At 41.3% G+C, this 27330-nt stretch overlaps 1 protein-coding gene across 1 annotated transcript; it reads left to right on the top strand.

The window, feature by feature from the left end:
• Positions 1-497: 497 nt before the first annotated feature.
• Positions 498-27330, top strand: GIPC2 (GIPC PDZ domain containing family member 2). The gene is made up of 6 exons (XM_069023056.1): positions 498-844; positions 8585-8770; positions 12626-12806; positions 16046-16155; positions 16859-16940; positions 25899-27330. Exons 1-6 carry the CDS (start codon positions 605-607, stop codon positions 26051-26053), a joined length of 954 nt encoding a protein of 317 aa, XP_068879157.1. The 5' UTR covers positions 498-604; the 3' UTR covers positions 26054-27330.

Raw genomic sequence — 27330 nt, 5'->3', positions numbered from 1 at the left:
CCACTGAGGTGAGTGTAGTTACTTTGGAGCCCAGATGTCTCCCGTAATGTGAACATCTAACTACAGTATGTAGCTCTATTTCACAGTAGAGAAGGAAACGTTTTGAATCCATTCAATGTTAAAAATACTTGAAAAGTATTTCAAAGCTGTTGCCAGTACAATAGGAAGGCTCTTAAACTTAGGTTATATGACTGTTGCCGTAGTAACCCTTAAAGATTTATAGTTGTGATAAATGAGAAAGAGTTGCCTGAAGTCCTTGTATACTACAGGTTTTCTTTTATATCCTGGATATAAATCTATGCTGATCAGTGTTCAGTACCTCGCTATTAGCAGAAATTCCTGAACTAGTGAGTGAGTGGAAAGTCGGTGAAGGACCCCGCGAAGGGTCTGAGCTCAGGCGGGCAGCGCCTCGGGCTGCCCGGGAGGGGGTAGGGGCGGGGGCAGCCGGGCGCTCCCGGGCCCTCGGCAGCCGCGGCGGGGCGGGGCGGGGTCGGGCCGCACCTGGCGGCTGCGATGGCCGCGGGGCCGGGGCGGTGCCGCGCCGGGGGCAGAGTCCAGCACGGGCGGCCGCGGTGGCCGCAGGAGCGTGGGGCCGGCGCGGAAGATGCCGCTGGGGCTGAGGAGCAAGAAGAAGGACAAGTCCAAGGAGACCTTCAAGCTGGTGGAGAGCGAGGCCCCGGCCCCGGCCCCCGCGGCGGCCCCGGCCCCGTCCGCCGGCGCGTCGCGGCTGCAGTTCCACACGCAGCTGGCTCACGGCAGCCCCACGGGCCGCGTGGAGGGCTTCGGCAGCGCCCGCGAGCTGTACGCCCGGATCGGCGAGGCGTTCGGCATCCACCCCGCCCAGGTAGGGCCGGCACCGCCGCGGGCGCGTCCCGCCGGGCCTGTTGCCACCCGCCCTGCCCGTGGGCATCCTCTGCCGTGGGCTCGTGTGGACGTGCCTGCTTTACACTTCTTGGGAGAAAAAACCTCCCTTTTTTATTCCAAATGAGCGTTACCATACGAGAAAAGATGTAAGTGTGACTGCGTTTAACTCTTACATGGTAAAAGCAATGGTCCTCTTGGACCAAAACTGCAGTGTCCCGGTTAACCTGTTACCAGCTGCTGTTTGACACAGCTCTTAGGGACTGCTTCGTTCCAGTTTAAAGAGGGACAACGGATCTATGAGGGTAAATACCCAGAATGAAGGCACTGGAAGGGGAGGGGATGTGGTATAAATGCCCTAAATCATACTACGTTTTAAATTTTCGGCCGAATGTGGTATTTGGAAAGTTTTCTGCTTTGTCAGGTAATTATTTTTAAAAGGCTCACTGTTCAGGTGGAGTTATTTAAGTCTGTAACAGGATTTTTTTTTTAAACTCAGCTGCCTTTTTGATCTTTTTTTTTTTTTTTTCCTGAGCCATGTTCTAAACATTTATTTGGATAATGACTCATTTGTGTTTTTAAAGGCATTGTTTTCTCTTAGTTAAAAGGTAGTGGCCATATCAAGTTCTTCCTATGTGGTGCTGTGAACCTTAACCTCTGAGTGGCAAATTGAAACAAAGGGCTAACATTTCATTATGCCTACGTGTGGCTGTACAGCTTTACTTGTTTTGTTCTTTGTAGATGACTTTTTTAGAAGTTGTAAAGACTACTACTACTACAAGCTTTGTTCTGAGAGTTTGCTGTGGCCTGATGTAGCGTTTCAAAAAGTAAATTGTAAAGGGAAAGTGTCAGTAGCAGTGAATACAGTTTAACCAGTCACTGTTGCATTAAGTAATTAAGAGGCAATGCACCCATGTCCCAGACCTTCCCACCTGCTTTCTGACCTTCTGCTCCTTTGTTTTCTTTTCATCCTGAGCTGCTGTTCCCCTTTTGTTCTGTTCCATCTCAGGCATACCTTTTATTCTCAAATTCTCATAATTACCAGATTGTCTTCTGTTTTAGTTTTCTTCCTTTCACTGTTGAACTTTTGGCTCCACTGACTTGAGAAAGAACAGCATTCACAGAGAAACTTAATTTTGTATGAATGGTGTGCTCCTGTTTCTCCTGCTAGATGTATAATCTGACACCCTCAGAGGTTTTAGAGGAAGCACCACATATCATGGGCACATATTGCCAGCCTTGTGCCAGACTAGAGAAGTTTCTTATTTTCTTTTTCTCCCTAATGTTCCATTTATTTTTTTAATTTTTATTTTTTTTAATGTGGTTTATTGCTAAAAATGGATGGAGAATTATTGCTGGAGGCACTGAACTTAAAATCTTTTACTCTAGAAATTCAGTTGGCCTTAAGAAAATTGTGTGAAATGAAAGTAGTGATCAAAAATATTTCCTGGTGTGAAGGTGGCATAGCAGAGTGAAGAACCTAAACCAGAGGGTCATGCAACAGAATTTTGGATAGACAAGATAGATCAGTGAACAGCCAAGAAATGAATGAATTTAGAATTTATTTTAAATGGTATTATCTATTAATTAAAGCTGCTTTTGGACAGATAATCTGGTGTAAAGAATAATGCCAGAAGCTACATCTCAGCACACTGAAAGATGCTGAGGTACTCAAATGCCATTTGTAGGTGTTACCTGTCTAGGAAAGTTTCAGTGACCCAGCTCTGCTGAAGCCTGTGGGCAGCGCGATACCTGACTGCCTTTGGAAACAGCTCCTATCACAGCGATCTCTACCCTGTAGTGGCTGAGGTGGAAAATAGTTGGAGGGGAGTGGTGGGAAAGAGCTCTGTGTAGAGAGCATTCAGATAACTTTTGCAGAACTGAATATATTTAATATGATATGTGAGTTTACCGCAGGCTAGGCAAGAGTATGGATTCTTGGATAAGTTCCTGCCCAAGTGTTTTAATAAGGTTCTGAATGAGCTCTACTTGTAATCTGTCACTTCTCCCTTTTGACTCCACATGGTTACAGCACCTCGTTTCCTCTTTGGATCACATCTCACAGGACCAGCTGAGTTTAGCTTCTGCTAGAGAATCCTTTCCAGGTTCTGTGATTGACTGCCAACAGTGACAGGGAGAAGCTTATATAAAACACAGTATTTGTTGGACAGACATTGGCAGAAACTTCTGTGCAGACCTGGATCATGAGTAGTGTAGGACGGGGACAGGACAAGATGGGTATAGCTTCAAAGGGGATGTTTGCTAGGTGTCTATGAAGGAGTGAGACATTACAGCAGCTTTCTGAGGCTTTTCCTGTGCTCATCGTTTCTTGTAGGTATTTTATTCTTCACCCATCTTCCTCGGTGAATGTATATCTGTTCCCCCTTTTGAAGCTGAGGGGTAGGCAGAAGCCTCCCTTTCTGCTATCTCTCTGACTTTTACCATGGCCACCATTTCTTCTTTTACTGGTCCAACGTCATTGTTCTTTCCACAGGGAGGAGGAGTGAATATGGCTACTAGCAGTTGATTGTCATTGTCACTGAAACTCTAGGAAAAATAAAAACTCTCCAACAACATCTTTTTATGTTGGAGAATTAAGGCACTGCTTTATTCTGGCCAGGATATTTTACTGGCCAGGATGTGCAATAGAAATAATTTCATCTACACGTGTCCGGGTTGTGCAGTGAAAATCATTCTATCACACATAATCCATTATCAGAACTTTTCACACATTTATACAGACAAAACCCAAAGAAATTCTTCTTCATTGGTCTTAAATTACACAGTTCTTAGTATTCGATCTCCTACTGGTTATTGGTCCATTTGCATTCAATGCTAATTTGGTCCTCATTCTTGAGTTCTCTTATCAGTCTTTTCACAGACCAGGAACCAGGGGGTAATGTTGGGGGATAATGTCCCTTAATGATCATTAATGTTCGCTTATCTCCTGTGTATCTTTTGGTTACTCCCAATCTGTGGATGTTAAACTCATCGGGCCTCTCCCGGTGAAGAGTCTTGTTAAGAGAATGTTAAGAGAATCTTCAATTCCTCTCCCCTTGGGCAAAGGAGAACAAGCCCAGGTTTGTTCTGACTAAAGTTACATAAAAAATTTTAAAAGTTGTATCATTTCCAACATCGTTATTATGAGTGTTGTTTGAGGTAGATCACGTTGTTGACTTTTAATTTGCTTACTTCAACAGGCTTTCAACAAGAAGGCATAGAGCTAAAAAAAATATAGATAGATAGATAGATGCAACTCTTAACTAACAGCACAACCCACACACAGTTACGTGTGTGTTTCTCTTTGCATAAATAATAAAAATATCTACCCTTATTTTTTCTATGGAGGTTGAAGTAGGAAAAGTAGTTGGAAAAAGTATTTATCTGTAGCTTTGGCCATTTAGGATTACTATTCCTCCATGACTCTTAAGAATGTAACAGGGAATGTTACGTTCCCTGTAAGGGTGAAAGTGCTGAGTGCAGCCTGTATGATAAATAAATGAGCACTGACTGAAGGACAATGTGGGTCTGTTAAAGCATTTGGTGGTGGTGTGCTCCTGTGAGAGCACATGGTAGGGCTTTAAAGTATTCAGGGTAGCTAATCGGGCACTGAGAACGTGGATATTAAAGTCCAGCTGTAGCAGGGATATTTCTCGATCAGATGAGAAGGGAATGGTAACCCATAGAAGCTGTATGGACTTCTGGTTTGTCTACTTGCAATTTGCACTTTTGATTATTTTGTTTGCTTTGAGAGGTGACATATGGTGGGGCTGGTGAAGTAAACAATGCTCGGTGGGTGTGTCTGTCCAGAGCCCTTGGAGGTTAGGGTTTCTTTCACAGTGGAAGGAATTTTGCATTACAAGGATAACTCAGGAAAAGAGAGACCTTTCTGGCAGCAGTAAGGGCAGAAATGCAGCTCCCTCTTTCTCTTCCAGAAACAAGAGTTCAGCTGCTGAGCTTGTGTGTGGGCTGTTGTTCCACAGGCCTTGCCTCCTCATGCTAAGCAGTCAAGTATACCGTGAGGCTGTGCCACATTAAACTTTCATAGAAGTACTTGATTTAAACCTGTTCAATTTAAACTTTTATGAAAGACTGCTGACAAATAAGCCACTGCTGAAACCTGTGTTTCTGAACAAAACTGTCCTTTTAACAATAAAAAAATCTGAACTTAATACTTGGGTTTTAGAGAAAAGGGTCAGCTTGTGAAATTGTCATCACCAAAATGCTGGAAGTTTTGTTGTTTTGCTTATCTGTTGAAACAAATTGCTCACAATCTCGCCTACAGATTGCATACTTTAAGTGAGCAAATTTAACACTCCCTACAAACCACCTCCTCCCAACCCTATGGCAAGAATTGTTTCCCTAAGCCGTGCTTAAAAGTCACACCCATATTGCATGTGATGCTTTCTGTGTCTTTTTCAAATACTTTAATTGAAAGCATTTGAAATATTAGTATGGAAATAATTACATGGAAGGACTTATGCTGTAATACTGGTGTACTTTTGGTTAAAAAAAGAAGAATCCAAAACAAACAGTAAAACACTGCTTATTTTATGAGACTTTGAATGTATTGACCAAGTTTCATACCTGACAGTACCAAAAGCACATTAGAACTTGGAGGTGCTGGTTTTTCTTCCTTTTGCTGAAGCTGGTCAAGGCTCCCACATTTTCCTCAGAGAAGATAAAGTAAGTTATGTAGAAAATGCGTTGGTGATTTCTTGATATGATGACATCTACATATATAGGGAAATATGTCAGTGGGTGTTACATCTTGCTCAGAATTAAAATTCCTAGTTCCCTACCTCTTAAACAGAAAGTGATTATGATCTCCTCTGTAAAGTTATCTGAGATTTTTAATACATTTTCAATAGCTCCTGTGTATGTAATCTATCAATCAACTTATTGTTGAGTCCTTCTCAAGGTGTGAGCTCAGTATAGAAAATAAGAGTATAATTAATGTATAGAATATGCAATATGGTACTGCATATATACTTTATATAACACATCATGTAACCCTCTTTTTCTTAGCTAATACCATTTCTTTATATAACACACAGTATAGCCCTGGTTTTGTTGGCTAGTGTGGTCTCTTCCAACTGAAAAAATGGATGCAGGGAATAATCTGTTAGTAATCTTATTGGACAAATCTATTTCATAAAGTTGTGCATAAGGCCTTAGTCTCCAGCCACATGGAACTTCCTTGTTCTGAGTGCTGTAGAAGATAACTCTTGGTGAAGGAGGTATCCTAGATACCTTGTGACTGATGTAACAGCTCTGATTTATAATATCTTGCTAAAGTTGGCATGAAATATCACAGCACTGGTATGCTGAGTTAAAGACCAAATGCCTATGAAGATTTACGGTAAGGACAGAAAAGACTTAACAATGAGAAATGCACTTTGAATTTTTTTCTTGCTTCATTTTTGGATAAATAAATTACTATTAAAAATATTCAAAAGTTTGAGTAAGAGAAGCTGTTGTTTAAGTATTCAAGTATATAATCTGTCATTATGTGCCAGTATTAAACTTATGTAAAATCTATGAAAAAATATATTTTTTGAATCAATAGGTCTCTGTTGTGTACAAATAAAGCTATGCTATAACTGGTAGATGGTGTAGTGGTATATCTTTCTGGGTAGATACAACTTTAGTACATTACTCTTTGCATATATCTGTTCTGAGAAAAAGCAGTTGTTCACTAAAGAGGATGAAGAATGATTTAAGTTTTATTTTTGACTGGCTGATGCTCTCAGAGCCTTGTGGTTAGCACAGAACTGACTCACAAAAAATTCTGCAGACTTATAGGCTGTAGTAGGAATGCCATCCAGATGAAGATCTATAAAGAGAAACTCTGGATCGAGTTTCTAAATATCACATTTCTGCTCTGTTGCCAATTTTATCTATTCAAAGGTGTGACAGTATTTATTAGATGATTGTCTGTTTGACAAGGTCAGATGAAGGATGCTAATGTCTAAAAGGTAAAGACAGTGCTTGTTATTCATCACAGGAACAAGGAACAGAGTTGCCATTTTAAACTGGCAAAGTTATGTAGCTTGAGAGAGCTGAAAATGTTTATGTGAACTTGATAACATCTGTTTTAATTTCTTGGTTTAAAAAAAGAGCTTGTCATTAGAGACTATTATTCTTATTTATAAAATAAAATTCAATTTTCTACTTAAAACCAGATTAATTTCTCTAGGTATTGTTACTGCTGGAGTACTGTTTAACTGAAAACCTTTGCATTACCTGAGCAAATAAAACTAATGTCTGTTGAGGGTGTGCTGTTACGACTTTCATTGTTAAATAAGGTGTTAGATTGCAGTGGGTGTTTGATGGATTAGATGAGATAAGCAAGTAGCCATTGAAGTAAGGCTGTTTGGTGGGGAGGGGAGGTTTGTTTGTTTTGTTTTTAAAAACAACAACTAAACAAGACCTCCATCGAGAAACACAATCTCTATATTAACTTTCAGTCTTTAAGATTAAAACCCTCATAGTTACAGAATCTAAGTTCTAGAAAGCTCTAGAAACTTGAATGCTCTCTGTGAAATACATTAGTAAAAGTATCCACCCTTTGTTTAGCTGGAATCAATTTAAACAGGTTGGTGACTTGCATTTCAATTTTTCTGCTTTCATCCAATGATGCCAGAAGGAAAGAAGAGGCACGAGTAGTGTTGTGGTGTGGAAAACCCGAGTCGTTTCCTCAGTGAAGTAGATTCTAGGGATTCTCCAAGTTCTCTTGGAGCACAGAGTTTCTGTGGTTTGGCTGCTGCCCTGTTCTCTCGGGTGCTGCCCAGGAGGAAGTTGTGTGGTTCCCTTGGCCCTCACTCCTCTCCTGCTACAGCTTGGAAAGCCTAAGGGAAGTGTGTGGTTACTGTAGCTGGGACGGAGTGCGTTGGGCTTGGCCAAATTCCTCCGTGCAGCTCCAAGGTGGCAAAAGCAGCTCTGTGCCCAGGCAGTACAGCTGATAACTTTCATCCTGCCTATGCCCAGGATGACAAACCTCCCTGCTGAAGAGCTGGCATAAGTGTAGGGAGAAAAAGGAGTGTCTGATACCCAGTGCTGAAGGGAAATCCCTCGGAAAAGCTGATTTATAAAGAAGCAATTTGATCTTTTTATTAAGCCTTGCTTTTACTAAGCTGGAACAGGCATGACCCCAGCTCATGCTGGGGAAGGGTAGGAACTAAGCAAGCCCATTGGAGGCAATGTGCTCTGAGCTAACAGAGGAACACATGGAGCAATACAAAACATTTCATGCTCTCTCACGACTATTTTGTTTCAATAAGCTTTCTTTTTTTTTCCCATTAAACTACTTTCAACCAATCAAGTTTTTAAGTAGTCCCTCGTGATCTTTGAATAGTGTGGAATTTGAGGTGGGTGAATGATGAACCAAAAGATGATGATGGCTCTTCAATTTGCTTACTCTAACCTCTGGTGCAAGCTGTACCAGCTCAAGATGCCTCTCTCAGGGTTGGTGTGCTGAGATGAGGCTTCTCACACAGGTAGGTCTCTTTCCTATGTTCCCTGCCAACTCTTATCTGCAGTTTGAGCTACTGATGCTTTCTGTTGTGTGTGGATGGAGAGTATCCCCTCTCCTGGAGAAGAAGAGGTATCATTTTGTCTACGGACCCGTCACAGGGGCCTGAACCCTGCTCTCATTTTATCTTCCTATCAAGCTCACCAAACCGAATACACTGGTTAATGTGTTTGCTTTCCTTCTGCACAGATCATGTTTTGCACTTTGAATACTCATAAAGTTGATATGGACAAGCTCTTAGGTGCACAAATTGGCCTTGAAGATTTCATATTTGCCCATGTGAAAGGACAGCGGAAAGAAGTGGAAATTCTTAAAACTGATGATTTGCTGGGACTTACCATTACAGACAATGGAACTGGCTGTGCCTTTATAAAGGTAAACTTAATTACCAGTGAAATACTTCATTCTATAGAAGCTCCTGTTACTAGAATAGGTTAATTATTGCTTTAATGATCTTTTAGAACTATAAAATTCTTTATTATCATATATATGGTAAGTAAAGAATAAAGTCGCTTTTCTTGAGGTATATAATTCAAAATTAGTTCAGCTATTCTGTACTGCATGTCATTCAAAATTAGTTCATTTATTCATTGCTTCTGTAATGTGTATCAGCTTTACAATGCAACTATTGTATCTCCTGAGCTACCCTGAGGTGGTAGGTGTTAGATACTGCTTGCATCTGCCCCCTCCTGTTTTAAAGTGATTTTCTGATGTCATTTATTAAATGCTTATAAAACTTCTGTTACTCATGTGATAATGAGATCATGTTCTTTCAGTCTTTGGCTGTTCCCAGGGCAGAAGCCTTTGTGCTGTACAAGAGTAGGGACAAGCACAGTGGTTTTTCAGTTTTCCAGTATTGTTGCCTTAGATAGGGTGAATTACAAGGATATGGATTAACACAATTTACCACAATTAACTTGAGTAGCAAGTATGGGCAGTAACATACACAATATATTAATCATAATTGCTTTCCTTCTTCTCTTCTACATGACCTAGAGGTAGTATATTTTGAGACAAGCAGAGGCTGAGGAAATGATGCTACTCTTCTTGCTAGACTAGGTATTAGGAACCTTAATCACATTTTCTGCCTTTTATAGATTCTTTGTTCTAATATACTCCAATTACCCATTATTAGTGAGGCATTAGTAATTATCTTTGATTACTGCTGTCCCAATCACTGTTCTCATTGTAAACAGAGCTTCTTGTATGGAGAGGTTGTATTTTCTGTTCATTCCTTAGCTACCATGGGTATAAAGCAGGATGTGCTTGTCTTTGTCATGGAAAAACGTGACTGAGGTCATGTTTGTGAAAGTCAAGATGCAGTGAAGGTTTCACTAAGCATTTTGGCAAAATCATAGCCTTTTATGTTTGTAGACAACTGTGAACTTCTAGTGATGGCATCTATGCAGCCCATAACATTCAGTCATGCTGATGCTTATGTGGCATTTTAAAAGAAGGCATTGAAAGCAGTGCTTCAGTGACCAGCATCCACGAGTGCAGCACTGTGCAGTGACACTCCCTTTGTGCTTGGTTGGTAACAGGCAGAGAACAGCCATCACATAGACTACTGCACAATTGGAGCACACTGGAAAACCCTCACCACGTTAGCCAGACAAGCTGTAATTTCCAGTAAATAGGGTAAAACTCCTCTGAACAAAAATATATTTTTCCTTGTACTGGTCTAATAATAAGCATTGTAATGAAAATGGTGTGATCTTCATGGGAATGCACCAATTTTAAGGAGTTTCTAAGAGCTTACTTTGTTTGTTGTTGTTGCTGCATATTTAGCTAATGAATCTTTTAAACCAGCATAGAAAACACATTTACAAAAGTAAAAGCTGCATCTTTCTTTACTTGGTTGTCTAGGTAAATGACAAAGCAGGGACTGTCTCTAAAGTCTTATAGAACAGTTTTTGCTTATATACATGTATTTTGTATGTTGTAATTACGTCCCATTCTTAATTAAAAATTAATATTAAATTTACTGATTGGTGGGTTGTTGAAGGTTGCTATGGGTTGCAGTAATTTCACTGCATTTTGAATAACAGGGAGGTTTCTAGGCTTGATGTGGTAACCCAACCACTTTTAAACCTGACGCTGAACTGCAGGTTTTTTTCCTATGAAACTTAATCTTGTTTTGCCTTACCAAGAACAAAATTTGGTGTCATTCTGCTTTCACAAATTTGTTTTTGGGGTACGTGGGTGTTGGAATTGTAAAAAGGAGAAAGGGCCCAGCTCCGGCGGGGGGAGCAAGTGCAGACCAGCCAATTTGGTTGATAAGAGCAAAACTCCGTTTATTAGCAATCCAGAGGCACTTATATAGTATACCAGCTTGTTAACTCCTAAGTGGCTTAAAGCTTATCAAAGTGCATTTCTACTTCTACCTAATTGGACTTATATTGGCAAGCTTCTACTAGTTATGTTATGATTAAAAGAATTCAATGTTTACCTCCCTTCTCTGGGTCTTATCTGAAAAGCTGCAAGTCTTCAAACTCCCTCTTTGTTCCCCAGGCCTTTTCTCACACAAGAATCTTCTCATGGAGAGTTTTTTCTCACACACAGGCCTTTTGCTTGCAGGCTCTTGCTACAGTTCTTTTATTGATCCCAATAATTCTATTTCCCAACACATGGGCAGGTGGGAAAAAGTATTACGGAGTCAAATTAGTATTCAAAGAACAGCAGTAGAACTTGAAGTATGACTGAGTGGTGTACAAGGAACCATTATCAAAGGGGGTAGGCATTGTGTAGGAAATATAGATCCTCATAGCTTTTCAATGGACTGTAGAGCACTTGAAATACAGGCAATTGCCTCTTAATTACTGTGACAATGTAGCTTGTCTGTCTCAGGCAGTTAACTTGGAGTGATGATAAAAAGTGACACAAATAACAGTCAGCGAATATTATTTAAACAGTTTTAGTGTTGGGATCCAAGTGCAGAAGAGAAGCTACATGAATAGGAATTCAACATGTAGACTAAACATTAACTGAAGCCTGGTGGGACAGTTTCAAGTCCCAGTAACAGAAACTCATTTGGCACCTGGTTTCTGGTGTGCACGATACCCACATCTGCATTCACCACAAGGCTTCTGTTTGGTGCTATTAAGAGTTAAACTCAGCCTGAAGCTTAAAATCATTGCAGTGCACTGTAGGACACTGAGCACTCTCACACTTCCTACTGACTCTCAGATGGAGGCACATGTGTGGGCTCAGACATGCGCGCAGGGGCTGGAAGCAGCTTCTGGGAGGATTGCACAGCTAGGCTGGCTGTTACAGTAGGAGGTGGCAATCTGTTTATCTGCCTTGTCTCACTGTTACCTCACTCAAAGTTAGCCTGAACAACGTCAGTCGTTGTTGAAATGATTGTTAATCAGGAACACATTAAAAGGAAATTCGTATCTCTGCTAAATACAAGGTATTTTAACTTTGTCACAGCTTTTCAGTTTAATAGCCATATAATAATGGTTTATGTGATGTATGCACATGATGCACAAATATGACAGTATGTAACAACAATAAGCAGAATCACTGAAATTTAAAGTGTGATAAGTCATAGAGATATTTTAAAGGTTTTTCCCCATAATTTTTAAATTACACTTCACAAAAGCTGTAACTTCTTCTACGAACTTTAGACTATTTGTATTTTCCATGATATGGCAGTTAGAAGATTTTCTTATTCTTTATTATTTCAGAGGAAATCCTTTAATATACAGCTGTATAGCTTGATGAGAAAAATAGTACTTTCACCACTGGGGATGGGTCTTAAGATCAGCCCTTTACAGTATGTAATATTTTACTATATAACACATTTTTAAGTCCCTGGACCATACTTGAGAAGAGAAAAATTCTGCTCCTGTGCTTGTCAAGCTATTAAATAAAAAAAACCCCAAACTTGAATAAACATTCACATTACTGAGATGTCTGTGATCAGTTTTAAAGCATAAAAAATACTAGGTTATTCAGAACCTTAATTTCTGAAGTATGGTTGCATTCTTTTTTTTCCCCAGCTGATTTTATATTCAATGCTTATTAAAATACTTTCTTTGAAAAATAATGCTTTTCAAAATATGTTTTATGATAATCTTATAGACAAAACACATTGCTGGAGTAATAAGCTCAGTGGTATTGATATTGTTAACTGAGATTCATGAAACTCCGTGGTGTCACCTCTTAAAAACTATCACCTTTTAAAGAAATGTTTGTAATTCTGGTGGTGTTTTTTTTAAACAATAGCGAATCAAAGAAGGCAGCCTTATGGACCAAACCAAAACAGTCTGCGTGGGTGATCACATAGAGACCATAAATGGAAAAAATGTGTCAGAGTGTCGCCATTATGAAGTTGCCAAAATGCTAAAAGATCTGGAGAAAGGTCAGAAGTTTAAGCTGGAGTTGGTAGAGCCTTTGAAAGCATTTGGTGAGTGACCTGACTGTCCACCTTGTTCAGTAAAACACCTTGATAGTAAAATCACAACATTGCATTGCATTGTAAGTTTGTTTTCAGAGTGCAGACAGGTGTCCACCTAAGGTAACATAATGACTACAAGGAAGTACATTTGGTTTTTTTCTTTGAAGTGGAAGATTTATGAATGGATTTTCTTCCATCTTGCTTTCTCCAGCATTCATCTGGGTGTGGGTTACCTCAGCCTGAGCCTTAGTCTCAGTCTCTTTTGCCACTACATGATGTTGCAAAATAAGTACAGAATGGTTTCATAGGTACAGTTTTAAGGCATAGATTACTTCACTAATGTTCTGGTCCTTGAAACTCCTTATTTCATCTATTGATTCATAATCCCTGTTGTTCTGTGTGTCAGACTTTTCTATTTCTGTGCCCTTTACTGGGGTCTGTGCTTTCTAATGCTGAAGGAGGCTGCAGAAAACACTGTCTGGGATTCCCCAGAGCACCTTCTTTGCTGCCTGCCTGCCTGTTCTCCCTCTCCCCAGCCTTTTTTTGGATCTCCAATCATGCAGCAGGTGTACTCAGAATTGGAAGAAAGCAGAATGGCAAAGCTCTGTCTCTACTTGCCACCTGCATGCTATGAGCAAGTGCTGCTTAAATAGGATGAATGCATACCTACTGCGAATTCTTGTATATATTAATTTTATCAATGTAGCAAGCAAACAAACAAGGTTGGTTTTGCTCAGGCAGTGAAAATAGAGACCGAGTTACAATTTTTATTATCTCTATTTTTTGTATCTCCCCCAAACCATGTAGCATTATCCTGTAATAAAAACCTCAAAATAGTGCTAAATCAAAAATTTGTATGACTTATTCTGCGCATCTGCAATAACAGTCAATTCAATATCACTGTCTTCACTACAGCAGCAAAAATTCTAAATGTTTATTTTTCGAATTTTTTTATGTGCTAGTAGTTTACAGCTACTGTCATACACCAGTCTTGACACTTGGTGTCAGAATAGCAGCAGGAATTGCAAATGAGAGACATGCAAAGATTTCTTTTTGCTTTTGGTGCTTCTGTGAAGAACAGGGTTATGAGCTGATCTCGAATGTGTTTGTGTATAAGCCGATACTCCTGTTAAGTAAACGTGTATGTTATACATTATGCTAAAGGATTGCATATGTAGTCTATCAAAATTAGTAATGCAGCCATACCTTTTCTTTAATATGGGCCTATAATTTGTGTCCAATGCTTAAAGTGTTACACAGGCTGTAAAGAGCAGGGTAAATCAGCATTTGATTGATGACTTCAGCCATTATTTAATAGTATTTACTTTAATCAGGTGACTAAGATACCTTTTAGTCTGCCTGTGATGTAGAGAAGGAAATGCACTAATTTCATGGCAATATCTTTTTTCTGACATTAAGAGGCAACCAGAGTTTTGTGGAATGATTTTTGTAAGATGCATGTTATTTTTTACCCTACAGAAATTACCTTGCAAGTTGCAGTCCTCAGTAGGTTAGAAGGTCCTGCCCATAGCCTTAGGTACAGTTGGGCTTTAGGCACAAATTTATTCAAGCTTAAGCACTAAGAATAGCCCCAGAGGACATGACAAACAAGATCCTGCTGGACAAGCAGGTGCTGAATTCCTGTTAATTTTAGTGGAATTTGGTGAGGGTACAGAAATGAGACACAAGCCTCTGTGTGAAATTATTTTCATTTTTCTTCCTCTCAACAGAATGTGAAATAAGTGTAATTTAGTGATTGGATATCTTTCTACCATGGACACGCAGGCTGTCCCAGCTGCTCTAGGCAAGGCTTATAGCACAGAATTAAAGATTTGTACCAGTCACAAGCTGGCCCTCTATGAATTGTGAAAAATTAATAGAAACAAAGTAAAGGCAGCATGACACAAACTCTGCACTTTAATTATGTCAACATGAAAAATAGTTTCTGTGATAGCCAGAGTGCTTTGGTCTGAAGTACTGCAAATAAAGATTATGTCAAATCATGACCTCTAAGGTGATAATGGTGACAGAATTTGAAAAATATGGGGTTTTTTATCAGGAATGACTTTTCGAAACAAATCTAGCAGAAATGATGACACTCTTAAGGATGTTTTAAACTGTCCTTGACGCAATAAAAGGATTAAGAAAAAGTGTTGATCCTAAGAATATATATAAAGAGACTGTGACATACCTATTTGTAAAATAAAAGCTAATAAAATTTACTTTTCAAGACCTGTTCAGCATAATAATCTAGATTTGTGACTGCTTATGCACGAATGATGAGTTGAAATCTATCTGAGCAAAATTAATATAACATCTTAAAGCCTTGCCTTCAAGAAGAGCTTATTAGAAAGGCCTGCTATTAAGAGGAGGAATAATCTGTTAGAGAAAACAGGACAATTAAAAGCAGTTCTGCAAAATTATCCACTCTCTTCTAGCACTTTCCAGATTCACTATGTAACTCCCATGTCAGTGAGTAAATTAAAGCCTTGCCACTCTTGAATGTAAAATTGTGTCCTGGAGCAAGAAACCCAAAACTTACATGATTCCACACTCCATTTACTAACTGGGGTGCCCTTGCCCAGGATTAAACAAGAAAGGCTGAATTCAGGTAAAAAACTCTGTGTAAACCCAGATACTCTTCATAGAGATTTATCAGCTGTGAAATAATTTTGGTGAAACCAGTGGAAAAACTCCTGCTGGTCTGCTTATGGACATTTCACCTCTGTGACTGCTGATAAGCAAATTGTTAGCTCAGTGTGGCTCATCATCACCTGCTTAGCAGGAATGTTTGCACCATTGCATCAGAGAAAGATGGAAATGTTGCAATGCTAAACCTGCTATGTGTTCTGCCTGCAAAGACCAGAATAAATTAGCAGTTGGCTGGTGACTTCAGCTGTTATCTAATACTAAGGTGTAAATACTTACACTTTTCTGTAGAATGAGGAAATAAAATTACACATGGTGCACATATGAAGTAAATGCCATAGGCCTGCTTAGATATATTGGTCAGTGGAAGTCCTAGCCTCAGTGCAGTTGAGCGGATATCAGAATTTAAAGACAACAAATTGTCAGCAAAGCTATACTTAGAATACACTTAATTTATAATTAAACTTTTACATAGTCTAGATCTTGATTAGAATAAAATGTGAAGATAATGTAATAACCAAAGCAGATACATCATATTCTGTTGTACTGTATACTTAGTTCTGTTTGGTATTTTACTTTTGTTATTTTTTTGTCTTTAGAAAAGCTGGAACCAAGGACCAAAGGTAGAACTCTGTCAGAGGCTAAGATCTCCAAAGGGAGAGAAACACTTCGCCTGAGAGCCAAAGGCCCTGCTACTGTGGAGGAAATGGTATGGTGTGGTGTATGCCCTTCAGTAGTTTAATCACCTAGCTTCTGATTGATTCTTCCCCAAGGCTGATAAGTAGGATGGAAATCTGGATGTTACAAAGCTTGTGGGACAAAAGAGAGCGACTAAAGTTGATGACTAGCAGGGATAGGATGGGGCTGAGGAACCTGGAAGCAGAGAACCTATATTTAGATGTCATGGATTACATGGATGAATTCAAGGTAGAATAGACCAAGGAGGGGTGAAAAGAGGGAAGGGGATGAAAAAAGAGGTGGGATGGTTGAAGACTTGGTTCCATTTCTGACACTCTGAAGTGTATGTGGTTGGTGTAAGGGTTGTTAGGAGAAGGTAATTAGATACATTGATACGAATTTGTGCAAAACCAGGATTAGAGTTTGGTGAATAAATGTTATTTGTTCTGGGCTCTTCTAAAGCTGATGAGGATTTGATGAAGATCTGTATTAACAGGAGATACAAGGCCCCTGCTCAGTTTGAACATGTGAGCTGTGTGACTTGATATTAGGAGGAAAGCTCATGTTTGTGAGAAGAGGGAAAGAGAGTGGAATAGTGTGTTTTATTTGTAGATTTTCTAAGTCTTGGTGGCCAAGATGGGAGTAGGGATAATCACTGGCACATTGCTGGTTGTTTTGAAATCTGCATGGATATAATCATACTTTTGCACTTTTCTCCCTATATTCCAACAAAGCCAACTGAAGTTGAAGAAAAAGCAATTAAAAAAGTGGATGAGCTTCTTGAAACATACATGGGCATAAGAGACATTGAATTAGGTGAGTTTTTAGCAGATACATTACTACAAAATTGAATAATTTCTCATTTTCTCTAGTTTAAAATTTATTGGGTACTTAAGTCTCTGGATGTAAGTGAAACAAAATTTGTCCAGCATGCAGTCTCAAAAACTTGCCTGTATTTCTACAAATGTGTTTGTCTGATAAAAGAATCTCCCTCACACTTCAATCCTTATGATCTAATTAATTAATCAATCCTCTATTCTTCCTGCACATTATTTATACACTTTTGCATGAATGTTTTAGTTGTTTGCTATAACTGTCACCACTGTATTCTTTCTGACATATCTTTTCTTAGTGGATCTCGTGTGTGTCATGATTAAGGATTCTTAAGGATAAGTATGTTTATTTGCTTTTTTGCCTCTTGGCATAGACACATCAAAGTTGATCGCTAAGGTTTGAACCTGAGATCTTCATCAGTGAACAAGCAACTATAATAGCAGGGGAACTGACAGAATAATTGCACAAATTGATCAAATTCTCTAAAACCTGTGTTCTGAAGAACATGAGAAAACTTGTAGAATATTTACTAGTTGTTAGAACCATCGATTTATAATGAAAGGAACTACTTAACCCCAGTGTCATAAGTTCCTTAAAGGTGCACCAAACTTGTTCTTGCAGCTGTTGCTTTTTTTTGTTATTCTGACAACAACTAAATAGGAATTTCTGCCTGTGTGGGAAGAAGCTGCAGTCTAGCTGTTGTAGCCAGCTGTGGGTGGTGTAGTCCTCCTAGGATCTTGTGGAATTGCTCATACTGAGACAAAGAGGAAGGTATTTATTGTTATGGTAATATCTTAAAAAAAATCAGCCAAGAATTAAGAAAGGATAAGCTAAATGGAAGGTGATCTTGAAAAGAAAGCTTTCATGAGAGAGAAGTGGAGAAGGCAAAGCAAAAGAGAAAATAAGTCTGGCATGAAGCTCCAGAGAGCAAAACAGCAGGGCTGGAGGGGCAGAAGTTAGCACAGAGGAATGAGAACAAAAGGTGGTTATTTGAATAGCCAAAAGGCTTTTGCTGGCTGCTCCTACCAGCAAGCATCTGATTGGCAGATTCTACTAGTTTTCTCGAAAGAAAAATGGTAGGTAAAACAGTATTTGTCCCTCAGTCTAAGGTAGACATGGGCTTCCTGGCATAGAAGAGAGGGCAGAGCTGCCGAAAACTTGAGTTCTGTTTTGTGGGTTCTATCTAAACTTTCCTGTTCCCAGCAAACTAGAAGTTCTCAAAAATTCTGTTCCCAGCAACTCTAATATGTGATGCGCTGCCATGTAATATGCTCCTGGGAGGCCTGTGTGGTGCTGATCCATGTTTAGGTTAGGGAGGATTCCATGGCCTGTCTCACTCCTGCAACCTCTGTGTCTCAGTCCATCTCTGGCTCAGGCTTCAAAGCTCTGAGTCTCGTGCCATCTGTCCCTCTGGGAGCTGTTTTTGTCCTGCAGCTGTTGCAATCCTGGCTCAGGCTGGGCTGCTGGAAGCTGCTGTCCTTGCAGGTTCCTTCCAAGGTCCCCAGGCTCCTTGCCCTACAGGAATAAGCAGCTCAGGTGGTCTGCTTTTGGTGTCCATGAGAATAGTCCTGTGGGAACTGGTGTTCCCTGTGTTTTTGGCTCTCAGTACTGTAAACAGGATGGCTCTTGCACAGTAGACTGAGAAGTTCAGTTTTCAAGACATATGGCTAAGTTAATAGCCAAGCACCTGGTAGAGTTTCCCCTTTAGTTCCTTGAATTTCTGGTCCCCCCCCCCCCCCCCCAAAAGATCTAACACTGTTCATCTTTCATCTTTCAGTATGTAGTTTGGAAATTTAAAAAATGCCTTAAAAGAATACTTAAAGAAGGAAGAGGTCTTTGTTCGTAGAGAGGCTCTCTTCTTCCCAGCTGGGTGGTTTTGTCCCTCACCTCTTTTTTTCCTCCCCAAAAGGTAGTGAAACCAAGAGAAGCTGTCAGAAATCACAGACTATAGGTTTCATAGTTTTAGTTTAGTAGCTTTAGTTTGCACCTTTGAAGCAGTATCCTGAAGTTCAAATCTGAGAGTCAACAGCCAACAGTGATGACAAACCCTCCCCCTCCCCCCCAGCTTTATAATTTTAAAACAATTAAACAGCTCTAGGATTCTTTAGGAAAGGAGAGCTAATCACCTGTCACAAATCTGTTCAATTAACACATGTCAGTTTTTCACATACTGGATGTGATCAGTCACCCATGAAAATGAAATATGAGGAAAAGATTCATTCAGAGAATGCCAATCATCACTTAGCTTGAAATTTTACTCATTACTCAAGCCAGATCAGTTGAAAATGCAAGTCATCACAATGTGCAGCTGACAAGTGATTAAGATCTCAATCATTGCTCACTTCCATGCACTTCTGTTTGTCAGAATCTTTGGATGTCAGTTAATGTTGCTCTTTCATCTCGATTAAAATGACACTTCCATGGTGTGATTGAATTCTAAAACAGTGCCCCAGTTTTAAGACATAAGTTGGAGAGAAAGGAAAGAAAAACTGATGTTAAATTACAGACAGAATTAAAGGTGAGATAAAGCCCTTAATTTTGCATGGTTAAGTATCTTGACAGTTTCAAGAATGGCTGACTAAATCTACACACAAATCCCTGAGCTGGAGCAAAATACTTGGAAATTGTTAAAGAAAATGCATGCTCTTTTTTTCTGGCACAGTTTTTTATTTTGAGAGCTCTAAATGCTGTTGAGATTTACATACCTGCTTTTGAATGCATTTTTACCTTTTTACTTCCTTGCTCTTTTTTCACTGAAAACTGGACTTAATCCACAGAAGGGACAGTCGGCTCTGAAATTTATTCCTCAGCCATTTTATGGGCACATTAGAAACTGGGCCAAGGCTTGACTTCAGCATTCTTTAAAACATAAATGCACAGCTGAAAGATAATTCAGGTTATTTTAAATTCAATGGGTGCTTTCTGATAAAGGAATTTGAACAGCTGATTAATAGGAGTGACTCAGGAAACAGTGCAAGTGAAAAATATTGGCATTTATTTTTTTAAATCAGTAAGACTTGAATTGTTATGGACTGTATTTAATCCCAAAAGTTCTTGGTGGGAGGAAGCCTGGATCTAACCCCAGGATGCTACGGATTGTAAATGACGGCAAAAAGGGCTTCCTGTCCAAATATTTTTCAGCATCTTTTGGCTTCATCCACTGATACTTTGTTCTCCTTTGTTCTACTTTTCTACTTTTGGATGATTACTTCCTCTCTGTTGCTCCCTATAATATTATCAGACACGACATATCATAGAATCATTAGGGTTGGAAAAGACCTCTGATATCGAGTTCAGGCTTTGACCAGACACCACCATGCCAACTAAACATAGACTAAGTGCCACACCCAATCATTTCTTGAGCACTTTCAGCGATGGTGACTCCACCATTTCCCTGTGCAGCCCATTCCCATGCTTAACCACCCTTTCAGGGAAGAAATTTTTCCTAATGTCCAACCTGAACATCCCCTGGTGCAGTCATGGGGTGCCAGCTTCTCCAGGAGAAAGCTGTGGGGGACAGTATCAAAGGCTTTACTGAAGTCCAGGTAGAAACATCCACAGCCTTTCCCTCATCTATAGGGGGGTCATCTGGTCATAAAAGGAGATCAGGTTGGTCAGGCAGGACCTGTCTTTCCTGGGCCTGATCCGCTGTTTGTCCTGTACATGCTGTGTGATGACACACAAGATAGTCTGTTTCATAACCTTCCATCACTGAGATCAGGCTGAAATATCCTTGCATATTCTGTCTTTGTTTAAAAAATTTAAAAACTACTTTTCTATACTTGGCTTCATTTTTCAAACTTACCATCTAGTCAAAATATCTTAACAGGTTTAAAACTCTTCTGTTATTGAAGCTTCTTCTCTTGGCTCAGAAATCCAAACCATCAATATTCAATAGATGTTTTTATCTCTAAATGCTTTAACTGAAGTGATATTCTCCCTGAATCTGTTGTTTTCTTCTCCTTCTTTCACCAGACTTCCTTTCCCAAAGGATTTTATTGCATACATTCTGGGGTATATTGTTTATGGCTATTCATTTACTCTGAAAGAAAAATGGGAGTTTTTTGAAAAAAGGAAGGGCAGAAAGTCCAGTTAAACAAAAAAAACTTCTCCACTTCAAGAAGAATTAGTACTTAAGAAAAAGGAGCAAGAAGAAATATTTCTAATAGCTCTTGAGTACCAGATCTGACAGTATTCAACATGAAACTTAAAACAAGTAATCTTAAATACTGGAAACGGCAATAGAATGCTTCATTTTCTGCTTTAGAGTGACAGGACAGGATAATAATATTTGTTACTTTTGATGAAGGCAAAGCTTCTAATAGCATTACAGCTAAATAAATATTGAGGTTTCTGTCAAGACATCTGAAAAAAGCTTTTTCAGAAGTTACAGTATAGGATATAGGTAGCAAAACCACTATGTAAGGTAGATAATAAGAATGGCAGGCAGAAAGTAGCTTTCATGGCTTGTGCCCCATGTGTCTATTAAAAGTGAAAATAAGGATTTTGTGAAAGATCTTTGAAGTTATTTTAAAGGATCTATATTTAAAAAGCCAACATATTACTTTGTTCATATTCTGGGAAGTCTGATACTGAGCTTCTCAGTTAAAGTTGACAAGACTTCTAATTCCTTTCATCACTTTTAAGATTGCTGAACTTTTCACATTTTATGCAAAAACTTATCAGATATTCACATTGCCTGAAGTGAAATGAATAAAGGAAAATCTAAAAACAATTGAGGCTCTTTTGACTGTGGAAAAAATATTCTATTGGAATAAAATTCCTGTAATCACTTATGGTGCAGCTCTTACAAGAAGCAGTGGGGAAAGGGGAGTGGACACAATTTGGCACGAAGCTGTCACCCTCTGAGAACCAGTAAAGTTTTCTTCTAGCTGGCAAGTATCTGCTAAATGCCTTGGCAAATCAGTAGGCTTTGATTTGCCTTGGGAATTCCACATGGCGTATGTCACTGTGTGAACACAGCTGTCCCGCCCTGGGGACGCCGTCCCGCAGCTGTGGCAGCTACCGGGGGAAACAGGAATGTGTTCACGGGTGGCAGAGAAGGCTGGCCAGCTTTAGCACTTCTGGATGAAAGGAGTGAAGCAGGGCTCGGCTTCGCGCCGCGGGACGCGCCGCGGTGCGCGGAGATGCGCAGGGAGGGCTGGGGCCAGCGCCGCGGTGCGCGGAGATGCGCAGGGAGGGCTGGGGCCAGCGCCGCGGTGCGCGGAGATGCGCAGGGAGGGCTGGGGCCAGCGCCGCGGTGCGCGGAGATGCGCAGGGAGGGCTGGGCCCGGCGCCGCGGTGCGCGGAGATGCGCAGGGAGGGCTGGGGCCAGCGCCGCGGTGCGCGGAGATGCGCAGGGAGGGCTGGGCCCGGCGCCGCGGTGCGCGGAGATGCGCAGGGAGGGCTGGGCCCGGCGCCGCTGGTGCGCGGAGATGCGCAGGGAGGGCTGGGCCCGGCGCCGCTGGTGCGCGGAGATGCGCAGGGAGGGCTGGGCCCGGCGCCGCTGGTGCGCGGAGATGCGCAGGGAGGGCTGGGCCCGGCGCCGCGGTGCGCGGAGATGCGCAGGGAGGGCTGAGCTCGGCGCCGCTGGTGCGCGGAGATGCGCAGGGAGGGCTGAGCTCGGCGCCGCGGTGCGCGGAGATGCGCAGGGAGGGCTGGGGCCAGCGCCGCGGTGCGCGGAGATGCGCAGGGAGGGCTGAGCTCGGCGCCGCTGGTGCGCGGAGATGCGCAGGGAGGGCTGAGCTCGGCGCCGCGGTGCGCGGAGATGCGCAGGGAGGGCTGAGCTCGGCGCCGCGGTGCGCGGAGATGCGCAGGGAGGGCTGGGGCCGGCGCCGCTGGTGCGCGGAGATGCGCAGGGAGGGCTGAGCTCGGCGCCGCGGTGCGCGGAGATGCGCAGGGAGGGCTGAGCTCGGCGCCGCGGTGCGCGGAGATGCGCAGGGAGGGCTGGGGCCAGCGCCGCGGTGCGCGGAGATGCGCAGGGAGGGCTGGGGCCGGCGCCGCTGGTGCGCGGAGATGCGCAGGGAGGGCTGGGGCCGGCGCCGCTGGTGCGCGGAGATGCGCAGGGAGGGCTGGGGCCGGCGCCGCTGGTGCGCGGAGATGCGCAGGGAGGGCTGGGGCCGGCGCCGCTGGTGCGCGGAGATGCGCAGGGAGGGCTGAGCTCGGCGCCGCGGTGCGCGGAGATGCGCAGGGAGGGCTGGGCCCGGCGCCGCGGTGCGCGGAGATGCGCAGGGAGGGCTGAGCCCGGCGCCGCGGTGCGCGGAGATGCGCAGGGAGGGCTGGGGCCGGCGCCGCGGTGCGCGGAGATGCGCAGGGAGGGCTGGGGCCGGCGCCGCGGTGCGCGGAGATGCGCAGGGAGGGCTGGGCCCGGCGCCGCTGGTGCGCGGAGATGCGCAGGGAGGGCTGGGCCCGGCGCCGCGGTGCGCGGCAGTGCAGCAGGGCTGGCGCTGGAGGTCAGCACCGCGCTGCCGAAAGCGCCCGGTCCCTCAGGCTTCCCAAGAAGCCTGTTTCATTCCATCGGGTGGAGCTGGGAATGCCAATGTGCTTTGATAAATACAGGACATTAAATGTGCCCTGGCAGTGCTGATTAGACTTACTCAATACAGATGAAGACAGTGTTTTCTGAGGCTGCTTTAGCACGACAGTGATGTTCTGATTCCCGATTGACTGGGTTGAAAGTTGATCATCTAAGTTTAGTGGATTTTGTTTTCAAGTTTTGTAAATCTGTAATAAAGTAGTTTTTAGATTCTATTTCATTATTTGGGAAGCTAAATCTTTAAAGAAAGTTGTGTTTGAACTTACACCTTCTGTTAATGACAGTTTGTTACATGCAATTCTGAACCTTCAGCTAGGGCAGCTGGATTGTGATATGCTGTGTTGTCTTGTTTTATTGCTGCTGTCTGTGTCATATGGTTCTTCCATATCTCTTGGCCAATTTATCTTAAAAATAGCTAAATTCCTCACTCCCACACTGCTTGAACACTTGTGTAGGTCCTTACTTTCTTGATGGTAGCTTTCTCTAAATATCTGGTAAAACAATATCTTGACATATTTGCTCTTACATCACCTTACACAGCTCTTTTCTCTCCACCCTTCTCCCAGTGTCTGTAAAAAGTACATTCATACCCTGCTTCAAATCCAGAAATCTGTGAAGTGTCAATTATACCCTTCACCTCATTACCTCCAGGGTTCCTTCCCTGTAAGTACCTTCTTATGCCACATTGACAGGGAATATAGAGTGGCACTGATAGGACAAATACTTGTGTTCCACCTGTCAGGAAAGAGTCCCCTCTTTAATGCCCATTTCCCATCCAGACTTGTCTGAATCAGAGTCCCAGGAACTTCATGGGGGACACAGAGAGAATCAGTGCAAGAGGGATAGGGTTTCTTCTGGCAGGAAACAGGTCTTGAGTGCCCTTGAGAACCACTAGTGGTGCCTGGGAAGCTTGGTTACCCTTGAACTGTCTCCATCACAGCAATTTATTTGTCAAGATTTGCATAAATTTTCCTTGGACAACTTTGTGTAGTTTGACACACTTTTATTGTGTTTGGAGCCTCACATCTGACCACAGTTAAAACCAAAACATCAAGTGTCCTCAAAATTACTGTTGTTGACGTTTACAATGTGGAATATGGCTCAAGCTTGCTTACAGCTTGTTACATGTTTGCACAACAGCACGTACTGTTTGCCAGAAGTTCATAACTGTCAATAAATTTGAGCTGAGTTTTAGGTCAACAAAATAAAATTAAATAAATTTAGTAAAGGTTCAGAGTAGGGAAAATTTATTTTTGTTTTTATCAGAGATTTTGCCATATTGATTCAATACAGTGCATGTGGTAGATGGCAGACTGCTCCAGTGAAGATGTTTTTCTGTGACTTTAAAACTTCCTTCCCTTTCTCAGGTACTGTATTATGTGTTTTGCATTTGGATATTCCTCTGAGAAAAGGCTAGAAGCTATCAAATCCTTCACTATGATGCTTGAATTTGATATGCTTATGGAGAAAGTGGTTATTTGATATTTAACAAAAGATGGAGGACATCTTGCAGTTTAAGGCAGGTGTGTAAAGTAATCACAAAATGAAGCAGATTTTGAGGTTTCATCTATCATATAATACCATCATTTTCCTGTGAATTTGAACAGAGGCTGTGGAACAGAAATACAGGTCAGAAAATAAACTGTATTCAGCAGTGCTGTTTGTGCTGAATGTGTCTTGCAGAGCATTCTGCACCCCTCAAACCGTGGTAGCTTGCTGCCAGTGGTTCTCTGGGCCCAGCTTAGCCAGGAGAAACCTGTACACCGACTCTTTTCACCCCTCATGGAGGTGCAGGTGCTGTGATCAAGAGAGGTTTGAGCCCTCCCAGTTTTCATTTGCTCTAATATCCATGGGTTGCCAGCATCCAGTGTTGTTTGGGATAGACGATCTGAGAAACTGTAGTAGCAAAAGGTGAGGGATGAGCACAGCAGCCAAGGAGTGAGTACCAAGCAGCAGCCCCAGTGTAGCTGTTTCAAAACTGAGATGTGACACTTGATAAATTCTGGTACTTGTTTGTTAAATAAGAGAAAATGGTGGACAGTATTGGTATAGAAGATACCAGAGTTTCCTTCTGTTGTATCACACCTCTGCTTTCATTTTCCTGGATACCAAGATGTTCCTAGTGTTTGGTGGCTCCAGTTCATCATGCACAGCAGCAAGGCCTTTCTCTTGCTTCTGCACAGTTTGAACCACCTGGCTGAGATTTTCAGAAATAACTTTTTCACTTTCATGAGGCATAAGCACAAACTTTATCCTGTTGAATCATAAATTCAGCTGGTAGACTTTGCATCTCCCTAAGCTGACCTTACCAGGTTTTGAAAATAGACATCCCAAAGCTGTCTTGGCCCTATGTGTTAGCTGTCACTTTCATGATAATTACATTATTTTGTTTTGTTGCTCTTTAGCTGCAACAATTGTGGAAGCTGGAAGAGACAAGAAAAACCCAGATGAATTTGCAGTGGCATTGGATGAAGCTCTTGGAGACTTTGCATTTCCAGATGAGTTTGTATTTGATGTATGGGGAGCAATAGGTGATGCTAAGAAAGGACGACTGGAATGAGAACTGTGCAGTTTATCAATCCCTGTTTGAAAATACAAGATGATTTGCAAATATGTGCATCAGAATTTTAATAACTTTGTTGGTGTAATTTCAGGGTGCTCTGCACAAGTATTCTGACCTGAGACTTGCCTTTGCAAAGGAAGGTTTCTAATAGAAATGAAGATAAACCCAAACTTCTGACAAATGCAATTTAAAACAATTTACTTACAGAAATCACTGTAAGGAGAGTATATATATAGAAAGAGGTGATATATTTATACAGAAATTTTATGAAAATTAGGTAATTTTTATTGTACATACACTTTGATACCAATATTCTGAAAAGTGTTAGACATATGCAACAAGAAGTTAGGATTATTTTATCACTTTGGAGAGCTTTATAAAGTTGTTGAGAAACTACCTAGCTTCATGCAGCAGTTCCCTGGTTTTCTGCTGTCCCTATGTATTTACCTAAAGCCTTAGATTTTCTTACAGTTTGGTCTGGACATTGTCTTTACAGTAGGCAAAGCTGGGAAGAAGCTACACTGTTTCTTTAGAACCCAAATTCAGGAAAAGAATTCTGCTGAAACATGAGAACTAAGATCTTGGAATGAGAAAGACTTGCTTGCATTTGGGTCATAATATGCTCTGTCTGGGTCTTACTGAGGTAAGTAGAGTACAAATGCTTAAACCAGGAAGCTGCTGCTTTATTCAGATGCCATATTATTGCAATAGGAACTGAATAGGAAGAAATAGATGTTAATTTTGATTACTTTGAATAATATCTGTGATTTGGCACTGGAGACTACGGTGTATGACTAAGTGCTTAATTGATCTTTGCATATGCTAAACAACTTCTTGAGATCCCGTGGAGTTCCCCTCTTGTCTGTGTTTTTTTTTCAACACTACAACACAAGATAGACATTGAAGGTGTTCAAATCCAAAAGGTATTATAAAGTCACAAAGAATTGTAGTTTGGATGACAAAGCATGCCTAGACCCTGAAAAAAATGCTCAACTAATTTCAGATGTTATGAGTTTCAATTATATTGTACATAAATGTTTATTTTAAGTGCTAATTTTTTTACTAAGAAATCTGAGATTGTTGAAAATGAAATTGAACAAGAATGTGGGTTCTGACCTGGGAAGGTGTCATAGCTCTTTAGTATTTTTATATTTGCATAAGAATATAAAATAATAATTACTACAAAAGTTTTTTTCTAAATCACTACCTGAAGAGAATGTCTTTTACTGTCTTGCAGAGATATCTTTAAAATAAAGACTATGCCAATAATTTTA

This window comes from Aphelocoma coerulescens, chromosome 8 (assembly GCF_041296385.1).
Source record: "Aphelocoma coerulescens isolate FSJ_1873_10779 chromosome 8, UR_Acoe_1.0, whole genome shotgun sequence".
Taxonomy (NCBI): Eukaryota; Metazoa; Chordata; class Aves; order Passeriformes; family Corvidae; genus Aphelocoma; species Aphelocoma coerulescens.
Note: the sequence above shows the minus strand (reverse complement) of the source record. Positions and strands in the feature narration are given on the sequence as shown.

Bases quoted from the DNA above. Each gene is read 5' to 3' on its own strand.
- GIPC2 (XM_069023056.1), top strand. From the start codon at position 605: ATGCCGCTGGGGCTGAGGAGCAAGAAGAAGGACAAGTCCAAGGAGACC. The intron at 845-8,584 runs GTAGGGCCGGCA...CCTTCTGCACAG, and splicing joins TCGGCATCCACCCCGCCCAG to ATCATGTTTTGCACTTTGAA. The intron at 8,771-12,625 runs GTAAACTTAATT...TTTAAACAATAG, and splicing joins CTGGCTGTGCCTTTATAAAG to CGAATCAAAGAAGGCAGCCT.